Raw genomic sequence first — 11,004 nt, forward strand, 5'->3', positions numbered from 1 at the left:
GAACATGAAAATCCTTATGTATGTTTAGTTCTTAAAAGTGTCAGTGAACTCCCAGTTTATTTAACCATGCTTAGATGCTGAATTAGGGTATCATCTCTTCTTTCTGACATGGTTAGTATAGGCAAGTCCAGCAATGGTGCTTTCCATGCAAGTAATGGTTATATGTATGAATTTAGTTAATGCAGTTGGGTGGGGATTTTATCTGTTTCAATTTTTAACCATACTTAACCCACGTATTATTACACAGGATGGAAAGAGCTTGAAATTTTAAGGAGAAAAGTTAATGATAGATATGTCCATCCGTATTCTTGAGTGCCATCCATTCCCCATTCTTTATTGTCATCAATTACTCTATTACTTGTTACTCATTCTAATTTTCTAAACAGTTATAGTGAGAAATGGTCTATGTTCAATATGCTTCACTGGTTGGTTTCTTCAGTTTAACTCTCGTTGAAAGACCAGCTTTCAAGTGAGTTTATACTTTCTAGATTGTGTGCATTTGTGTGTCACGGTTGCTTCTTCAATCTTAATCCATACATCTTTTCTTAGCATATATGAGTGTTAAGCTATAGGTTTGGGGTATGATTACATTAGCCTTATGACTGGCATGAAATGTTCAGAAGAAGGAGTCTAATTTAAAATTATTACTATACCATTTGAATGTGTGTGTTTTTAGAAGCTTACAGCATTGTTATAAGCATTGCAAAATAGTCCTTTCCCCTTGTCTCCTTTTGTGAGATGCTTTTGTAACAATCTTTTCATGTATTTATGTTTCATTCAGGGCAAGAAGAAGAAGAGGAAAAGGGACAAACAGCCAGGAGAAACCAATGGTAAGTAAAAATTGTATTTCTTCCTTAGAGAAAAAAGGAAGGCCATAATTTCCTAATTAGAAAGTTAGAAAGTTTGTAGCCTTATTTCTTAGAAGTCCATTAGTCCATCCAGCTCTTTTCTGCTGGGTTTTAAATAATGCTATAATTGATTTCATATTGCTTGCCTTTCAAAACATGTAGCCAAATAAGTGCATGGATACTACTGCAATGGTAGTCACATTTTTCTTTAACAACTACAAAGCCATTCACCATAGCGCCATAGTTTGGTAATGCGTATGGCATTTTTATCCAAGATATCTGCTGTGTCTGTGTGTGTATCTGTGTGTGTGTGTGTGCATCTGTGAGTTTGACATTAATCTGGGCTGTACCTGTGTGTTCTGATGCATGCCTTTACAGTGATAAATTGCAGCCATTGTTTTAAAAAAAAATTAAGGAGGTTTGCCATTCTTTCTAGAAAATTAGAAATACTGCATAGGCAATCTCATAGTCAATTTTGGAAAAGCCCTGATTAATTTTTTTTCTTTGAAGCCTTTGTATAATTTGTTCTTTTTTTTCAGAACACAGCGAATGTTTCCTAAATCCTTGCCTTTCACTTCCTCCGATTACAGGTGCTAATGTCATTTTCAGCCATTTAAAAGTAGTTTCGTAAATTGCTTTATATTTTTTTCTCCTGCCATTTTAGATTTTATTAACATTTAAACACTGACATAACAATAATCATTCACACATTTGTAGCCTACATGTGTATTTATAATGTGCTATGATTGATAGTTTTGGTTTCATTTTGTTTCTGATTTGTTATTCATTACAATGGCAATTAAACAGTAATGCAGTAAAAGTAACTCAGTTGTACTAACTGTGCAAATTGAATATGCAGTATTTCTTTAAAGAGACTGATCTAAACTGAAAATCCCTTAATAACGAACCTCCTTAATCTAATGGCATTTCACGTGGCACCCACTAAGTCTTCTCATGCCAGCATGCAACCACAATATTTTTAAAATATTATTTTATTTTCCATTTCTCCTCCAACATATTCATGGCTATTCTCTGCTTTACTTGCATACTGCTTGCTTCCATGCTTCTGATCATTTTATTTCTGGCTGAAACTAACATATCCATTTTGCTATCTGCTTATTCTGAACCATTTTCTAAAACAATAAAAGAACAACAAATGGAATGTTTACTTCAAAGCTGCATTATCCCCTCTTGCCCCCCTCCAAAAGAGAGTTCTTTTATTCCATTTTGTTTCAGTTTAAAGAAGAAAGCATGTTATAGATCTCCATATTGAGCTCCTCCCCCCACCTTTTTTGTGTGTGTGTAAGTGTTAAATATCTACCCCAACTGTGCAGTCCATCAAGCCTTGTTCTCACATAACTCCCTTTGCATCTGGGGCTTATGAAGGAACAGTTGATGGGTGCCTTTTCAGCACCTCCTAACGGAATAAAGTTTATTTTTTATGGACAGTCCTTTCCAAAGGGATACTGCAGCTTTAATTGCAACAGCTAATTTCAGTAGTTTGATAAATGCAATAATCATTATTTTTTTAAAAAAAAAGAGAGATGAAACAATCAAAAGTTGATATTTTGCAGTTAATAATGAGGTCATTGATTTTATTTCCTTCTTATTTTTATTTTTTATTTCTTATTTTTTATTATTTTTTCTTTCTTTCTTTCTTTCTTTCTTTCTTTCTTTCTTTCTTTCTTTCTTTCTTTCTTTCTTTCTTTCTTTCCTTCTCTCTCTCTTTCTTTCTTTCTCTCTCTCTCTTTTTGCTCGCTTCTTTCTTGACCTCATTCAGACCTGAGCGCTCCTAAGAAATGCCGAGCGCGCTTTGGCCTTGATCAACAGAATAACTGGTGCGGTCCCTGCAGGTGTGTATAGTCTTCCCCCCCAACTTGCAATGGCTGGTTTTGCAGCTGGTTTATTTGGTACTTTCCCCTGCCCTTCCCTCTTTTCCTGCTTTGTTGCTTTGTAGCTCTGTGTTGTGATCTAGAAGACACAAGGGAGTGGAATGCTGCTGTGAATGATCCTTTCTTTCTGTTTAAAGGATTTTGCTGTCCCCCACTCGTTGTTGTTTTTTTTCCTCCTTTCCCCTCCTTGTCACTTCTGCTAGCTGAAAAAAATTCCCACCATAAGACAGCATCAGCCTAGACTTGCACACACAATTCCATCATCTTCTCTGGAAAGTTGCATACATTGTTAGAAAACATTGCAAAACATCCTTTGATATCACAGCGCAGCAGTTCAGCAAAGAAGACCCAGGGCTAAGTCAAGGAAATGCACAGCAGGTGTAGGCATTGTAGGTGTGTGTCACCTTGCAGAGATCCTCTTTCTTTCATGCCCTTTGGTCTGAGAGATTGCCAATGAACTCTGAAAAATGTTAGCTGTAGCTGAGATTTCACATCCAACTGAGCTCTATCCACCATTGTGTTGTGTTTTTTTTTTTTTTATGTTTACCTTGTGCTAACAGATGCAAATACTCCAAAGAAGTGTCGGGCATTGTTCGGGCTTGACCGACAGACTTTATGGTGCAAACCGTGCAGGTATATAACCCATTAGGCCTTGGGGAAGTAAATGAATTCTGTCATCTTAGTGTTACATGTATGGTTTATTTTTAACCCTTTCCTCTTCCTGCTCTCTTCTTTACTTCTGTGAGATCAGATTGCTAATATATTTTGATCTTCAACATTCTTTGCTGATTCAATGCAAATTGAATTTTCTTCCTTGAACAATAATCTCTCTTTTGGTAGCTGAACTGGAATGGGTTCACACACATGCACATCCATGGAGAAGTGACTCACATTTCTTATTCAAGCAAGAAACTTTAGTATTTCTTGTGTTGAGTAAACATTTACCTAAGGATCTCTGTGTATGCCTGCAATCTCCAAAGGATATTAAAAGGCTTTATCATTTGCAACATGATATTCTCAGCCTGGGCAAAGAAGATGCAAATTGGAATTTTACAACTCATAATGTTGAATCATTCAAATGATGAATGGCCTACTGGTGGAACAATTTTTATGCTGTGTCCAGTGCTCTGTACTCCTTTTAGCATGTTATTTATGCAGTAGAAAGGGGGCCCAGCTATGGGACAGGAATTCATCACTCTATCTGATGTTCATCTTATTACTAAAAGGTATAGTTGGCACATACAGAAATCACCTAGAAGAAATCTTTATATTGGTACATTTGTTAATTCTCTTAGATAAGATACTTTTGCATTGGTCAAGTTGGGCATTAAAGGCACCAAAAACAACAGCTGAAACAACCTTCTGCAGATTTAAACTCCCTGGATAAATTCTGTAGGCACTTGGTGAAGGGAAGAAGCTATCTTTCTTTTTGCATTTTTCCCCTAATATGGTTAAATTTGTTATTTCTCTGTTCTGATCCAAGCAGTCTTTGAATTTGGACTATTATGATGGTAGGTATTCCAATCTGACACACACTCTTTTCTGTATGTAGTGCTTCCCTCTTCACCTTCCCCTCTGATTCACCCCCTTACCATATGCTTCATTCCTTTTTAGAAAGTAGAGCAGTTGTTCATATTATATGCATGCCAATTCTATTAGTTCTGTGATGCTGAGCTATACACATGGATTGAAAATGATACATCTAATTATTAGATAAAGTTCATGCATAGTCCTTGGGGGCTTGAATTCCACCTATACCTTTAACGTCCCATCAGATGCATGCTTAAGAACTGTGATTTGTGTGAGAGAAGCAATAATAATAGCAAATGCTGTTCTCAATTCATATTTTAAATGCCTAAATTTTAAAGCTAAAATTTACGTGGCCAAAGGCTTCTATTTTTATATTAATCAAACATAGTTTATTGAGGTAGTGTTCCAAATCTGTACTCAGTAAGACCACATATTTTGAGCTGGGAAAAGACAACAGTGTTGACTCCACCCATTTGGCTTGTAGCCACAAAAGCAAGAGAGAAAAAGATTCACTGGTTTGGATAATAGAGTATGTATGCTAATAAAGATTTTGACCTAGGCATTTCCTTCCTTCCTTCCTTCCTTCCTAAAGCTATGCATTGCCGTATTTATTCTATCTTGGCTTGCAAAAAGGATAAGGATAAAAGGATACAGCTTCTGATCCAGTGCAAGGCCTTTAGGAAACCCTTTGCGTGGGCCATATCTTGAGAGAAGAACAGTAAGGGATGGCATTGATTATCAGATTTAATTTCCGGCTTACTATCATTACTCTAAATTACAGTAGCATCTTTCATTAATCATGTATTGTAACTGGAATTTCCACTTAAATTCCTTATTATTGATGTGTAATGCTTTTAGTAAACTATCCTCAAATTGTATACATTAAAAAGGAAATGTTTCTTTTAGGATGTTGACTTGCACATAATTTCAGCTGGGTGAAAAATCATTGTTCAGACTAGGACATGGACGCAATAATATGTGTAAACTAAGTCTGATAGATTAAAAAACGCCACAAATATTAGTAGATTACACATGAAACACCATGTAGTTTTATTAATACACTGCAAGTTCATTAATAGAGCATATCTCAAATAGTGAGTTCTGACAAATAGTAGTGTTATTTTTGAAGAACCAGTTTCAGGATTCATGTTAGTAATAAGTAGGACCAAACAGCTACTCTCATGTCACTACTTAGTAGTCCAGTTCTGTATTGATTTCTTGCAGTAAGAGGGCATATGGTCCCATTTGGCTACAACATGAAATTAAAGGTTTGCTTGAATTTTATTTTTTATGCCACTTCTACCATATATAACCAAGTAATTGTAGAATAATAACAAAGTACCCTCAGTTTTCAGTTGTAGTTTTTGCTTCATGTTAGGTTTTCTTTGCTGGATTAAATAGCATTTATTGAACATTGAATACTTCATTCAAAGACATATTGATTGCTTAATTAAACATGATTTTAAGTTAAATATTTTGTCCATGCTCCACTAACTCCAAAATGAAAAAAAGGCATAGCTGCATTATCTAACTGCAGAAACTGGTAGTGTGCATTAAGTGAAACATTCTAAGTATGCTTGTGTGTGTTTTTAAATGAAGCAAGTTACTAGTACTTCAATATACTGTATGAATAAAATATTGGAGACAATGCATACAATTAAATACTGAGATGGCCTGATTGGAATATCCAGTGGCCAACGTCTTTTTTTCCCCATAGCACTGGGTCAAATAGAATAAGCTAGAAAATAAGTAAATACTTGTTTTATAATTTGGCTTATCATAGCACAAGGTTCTCTAAAGAGCAGTTTACTTACAGTTTAAGCCTACCACTTGTTCTGGAAATGTTTATGGGTAGAGAAAGTATACAGTTGTTTTAAAGAAATAAAATAATAAAGAGAGAAACAGTGTCTCTCATTGATGGCATGGTAGCCTCCAGAACCCTTTCAGAATTCAAGGCCAGCTCATTAATCCAATTAATTGTAAATGTATAGCTAATGTATTTCACTGGGGTGTGCACCAGTAATTGCACATGTCCTAAGGCACATTAATACCTGCTGTCTTCTAGTCTGTAGAAGCAAGTTTGCCCTGATGATATTGGATAAGAGACTGATTTTAAGTTAGAAGTGATTTTTAGGAACAGTTGGCAGCAACCCACCTCACAACATCAACAATAGAATACTGCAATAAAGTTTCTGAATTACACTACATTTTGCCTTAGTATGCTTTATATCTCCTTGGCTAAGTATTGCATAGAAGTAGATTGAACAAGGAAAAGTTGGGTGGTAGAGAGGAGGAGGAAACTGAATTTTGAGCATCGATGCCAGCCCTATGACACACAAAATGTTCAATGCAGAAATGTATAGTTATCAATACCATCTCAGGACAAGCACCTGTCTACTCTTGTTGCTTTTCCTCTTCACTGATCCTTATAGAGTATGTCTTTGAAAACCAGGACTTCAGGGAGAGGCATGTGTAAGATTGATGATGAAAGGAATGGGGCTATACTTTGAGACCATACCCATTTACTCATAAACATGTAGATACCTATGCTTTGTGCTGCATGGCCTGCCAGAACCTTCTACCAATAGCATGGAGAGTTATCCACATGGTCCCTGTTACATTTACTTGTAGGGGCTTCTGTACTATTCAGAAAACTGCTTTGTTCAGGCAAGACTTTGCATGCCAAATGGTGAATGTCTTCATAGAATGGATTCTCCAAATACGAATAGCACTACGTTAGCATAATATTACACATTTCCCATGGGTCAGTAAAAAAACAAAAAGCTGCTTTGAACAGTTGTTCAGTAGCATTGCCTCCTTTCTGCCTATAGGGACTAATTAAAGAGTAAGGCATAAAGGACATGATATCAGACCACTGGATTACATTAATTTCTGCCTAATATAGTTGTGATTATTATGGTACAAGGAGATGTTTAGTGAGGTTCTGTTTAGAGCCCACCAATTTGCTCTTTCATTCTTTAACTTGCCTTAATAAAGCATGATTTGCTATTGCCTGCCATCTTGAACTTTTCTGTTCTTTTCTGATCTTTGTTACAACTGAGTTTTAATGGTTTCATTCTTAAAGTATTACCTGCATGGCTCTCTTAGTTTGTAGCATGTATCAGTACATTAGTGTGGTTAAAATTCTCCATTCCCATAACAATTGACTGTGCTTTGGGCAGAAAATCTAACTTTTGTAGGGAAAAAATGTTTAATTTTCTACTTTCTAAATACATATGAAAACTATATGGAGCAAATGTCCTGAGATTCCAATATTTATTTATTTAAATTTTTTTTATGTGGCCTGTAGCTGCTTTATACTGAATCGTTGGTCCATCTACTTCAGTATTGTCTACACCAACTGGTTGTGTTTTTCATGAGTTTCAGATGGGAGGGAGTGTAAAGAAATGAATCTGGGTCTTCAAAACAAAAAAACAAAAGCAAACCCCCAAACCACATATCATCTGATATCAAAGCCGCAGTGGCAAAGGGCTGCACACAAGCAAACATCGCTGCAGTGAAATGAAAGTTGTGAAGTAAAAAGCAGCAATGGTAAACTGCAGATTCCTTTATTGGATATCTTACTAGTGACTTTGTGGTAACAGAAACTGACTTCTGTACAGTTGTCTTCTCAGAATACTGCTTAACTACAACCTAGGGCAGTATCTACTGGCTATAGAAGTTTCACTCTTTTTACCTTTTTTGCAAATATTAGCTAGTATTCTCATCCTGATAGCAAATGTGTAAGTTATCTTCAGTTGGTTAGTTTATTATAGCCTCATGAATACTTTTGACAAAGAAAAAACTAGTGTTTGCTATGCCCGGTTTATATTTGGTCTACAAGCTACATCCATTGTTAGCCTCCTATTTTTGTTCTCCCAGTAGACATGTCTTCTCAATACAATGCTGTAGGTGCATTGGACAGGTGTCATCTTTATATAAGTTTGATAAGTGGGGCATGGACTATTGCTTGGCATAATAAGGCTGATTTACTATTTTAAGATGATACTGTTGCTTAATGTATGCAGTGCACCAATCATTTAGACTTTCTTTAAAGTTGCCAGAATGAATTCTAATGACATTCCTATAAATCGAAGTAGAAACTAAATCCTTCTCCCACCCCATCCTTACAAAAAAGAAAAGAAAAAAATATATATGATAACCCAAACCCTGCAGGTTATACAACCAGTTATTCTTGTTAACCTAGATGATACTTTGTTAATCTTTCTTTTTCTTCATTCCCCACTTTTATTCTTCCTGTTACTTTCTCTTTTTCTTTTTTGTCTCTGACACTGATGTTTTTTCCACTCAATATGGTGTGGTTCTAAACAGAAACATCAGAAGTGATAGATTGTCAGCTACATTTTATTCATGAGAGCAAGGAGTCACTGAATGGAGACTCCAGAGTTAGTCTAACAGAACTGTATTTAATTCATTTAAATCTTGGTTTCCCATCAAAGGTTGGCCTTGTGACAATTAAAAATGATAGAAGTAAATTTTTAAATGAAATTTAAAACATTGATTTGGTATCAACTGAGAGACAGTATCTGTAATAGTTGTATAGTGAGAATATACAAAGTAAAGAATTAAGCAATAAAATGCAGTCATTTAATGCAAAAAGAACATGAAACTTTTTGTTATTCTTGCTAAAACAGGTTAAAGAGCAAATTGCTCTAGTTAGCAGAGACAGACTTCTGAAATAATGATTGTCCACTGGTAACTAGTACTGTGTTGGTAAGCCCATTGGTTGTGATTAAGGAATCCAGCATCATTTGTTGGTCTGTTTTTTAATTATTATTATTCTTATTATAATTCAATAACAAATTTGCCTTGTACTTACAGGAGATTTTTTTTCCTGTTTCTAGGAGAAAAAAAAAGTGCGTTCGCTACATACAAGGTGAAGGCAGCTGCGTCAGCCCACCCTCTTCAGATGGAAGCCTACTAGATTCTCCTCCATCTTCTCCTAACATGCTAGCCTCCCCCACAAGAGACTCAAAACCACAGACTGAACAGACCCAGCCTCTCTCACTTACATTGAAACCTGATCCATTGGCACACCTTTCAATGATGCCACCTCAACCATCCTCCATAGTCCTGACTGAAAGCTCTACTGGCAAATCCAATGGTCTGCCGGCTAGTAATTGTCAGAATGGGGCACTGGACCATCAGTCAGCCACTCTACAGCAATCAGCACCGGCCTCTTCTTCGTTAGCTCAACCATCAACATCCTCCTTGCATTCCCATAATTCTTTGACTGGGACACAACCTCAGCCATTGTCACTTGTAACCAAGTCTTTAGAATAGCTTTAGCTTCTGAGTATTTTTTTTATTTTAATTTTTGTGTCAGGATATATTTTTTTCCCTTTCATTTGTATTTTTTTAAAAAAAATTGTGCCATATGGCTGGCTACATTAGTTAATGTCAATCAAGTTCATTGGTCAATATTTGACCCATTGTTATTTCATTTTTTTTCTTTTTAAATATGTAGATGGGAAAAAAAAAAGCCTCATGATTCTGCCAAAATTTTTATCAACAGCTGTTTAAAGTCTTTGTAGCGTTTAAAATATTATATATATATATATATATATACATATAAATATATATATACATAACTGTTATGTAGTTCCAATAGTTTAGTTTCAAAAGAACTGATTTTAAAAATGAAAAAAGAAGCAATTTTGAAGCAGCCTTTGTCGAAGGCATTGGTTCTTTATTATTTGTATTAAATACGAGCTTGCGAACCAATCATTTTACATCTGGTTTTTAAAACTTTTTAAAGGCACAATGAATGCAGTGCCACTAATTTTTCCCCATTTTTTTTTCTTTGTGCGATACAACTTTTCTTGTGATGTTACTTGTTATTGTTTAAATGTACAGAAACAAAGGTTAAAATGTGTTAATATGCATTGTTCCATGGTGGTGTTCTTTTTGGGGGAGGGAATGCTACTCAATTAAAAAGTATCACAACGCTATTGGACCAGTAGTATTTATTGCTTTAGAAATTGCTTGTACCTGTATGTTGTCCCTTTTTTAAATGTTTTCCTTTCCCCCCTTCAGATGTTTTGTAAAGGTTTCTTTCCCCTCTAGTGTACACACCATATATATAACAACTCATTTGTACAAGGTTTTTAAGTTTATGTATAAATGTTATATATATTTTTGTTGATTTCTTTTTGTTTTATTTGCTTTAATTCTTTATTTTTTCTGTCACACCGTTGCCACCAAATGGACATTTACAGATGGATCAATAGTGTGTGTGTGTGTGTGTGTATATATATGTGTGTGTGTGTGTGTGTGTGTATATATATATACACACACATATATATGTATGTGCGTATGTATGTATGTATGTATATATGTGTGTGTGTGTGTGTGTATGTATGTATATACATACATACATACACACACACACACACACACACATACATATATAAAGCTTTAAAGCCATTACATGAAATAAGACTTGAAAATTTAGCACAGAACTTTTTTGTGACGCTGTTGGAAATGCAACAGTGTCTCCTTTTGGAATACAGAGGAATTTCCCTGCCAGTTGTAGGCTGTGAGCAAAACTTTATGTGCCAAAATTCTCAGTGATTTTTCTCTTTTCCACTTTTTTACACTGTATTTTTTTCTTCATCCTGTTTTGCTGTGATGTTTCATAGGTAGATACGTATGTAGTTTTTAATGTCACCTATTACAGATGTGTTTGGTAGCAGATTGTCCAGAAAGCATTT

At 35.3% G+C, this 11,004-nt stretch overlaps 1 protein-coding gene across 19 annotated transcripts in view; it reads left to right on the top strand.

Moving 5' to 3' along the window:
* Positions 1 to 10,657, top strand: part of TCF7L2 (transcription factor 7 like 2) — a 208,590-nt gene extending 197,933 nt beyond the window's left edge. For 7 of the 19 annotated variants that reach the window (XM_088131872.1, XM_015888115.3, XM_088131874.1 and 4 more), the window contains exons 11-14: positions 782 to 830; positions 1,388 to 1,438; positions 2,629 to 2,701; positions 9,136 to 10,657. In XM_088131872.1, the coding sequence (XP_087987998.1) occupies positions 782 to 830; positions 1,388 to 1,438; positions 2,629 to 2,701; positions 9,136 to 9,574 (612 nt within the window). In that variant the 3' untranslated portion in view covers positions 9,575 to 10,657. Of the gene's footprint in view, positions 1 to 781; positions 831 to 1,387; positions 1,439 to 2,628; positions 2,702 to 3,300; positions 3,374 to 9,135 lie in introns of all 19 variants that reach the window. The other 12 variants (XM_025166840.2, XM_025166843.2, XM_025166842.2 and 9 more) reach the window with 5 other exon arrangements.
* The last annotated feature ends 347 nt before the right edge of the window (positions 10,658 to 11,004 follow it).

This window comes from Python bivittatus, unplaced genomic scaffold (assembly GCF_059951505.1).
Source record: "Python bivittatus isolate LINGU-HERP-01145 unplaced genomic scaffold, Pbiv_v1 ctg000980_np1212, whole genome shotgun sequence".
Lineage (NCBI taxonomy): Eukaryota > Metazoa > Chordata > Lepidosauria > Squamata > Pythonidae > Python > Python bivittatus.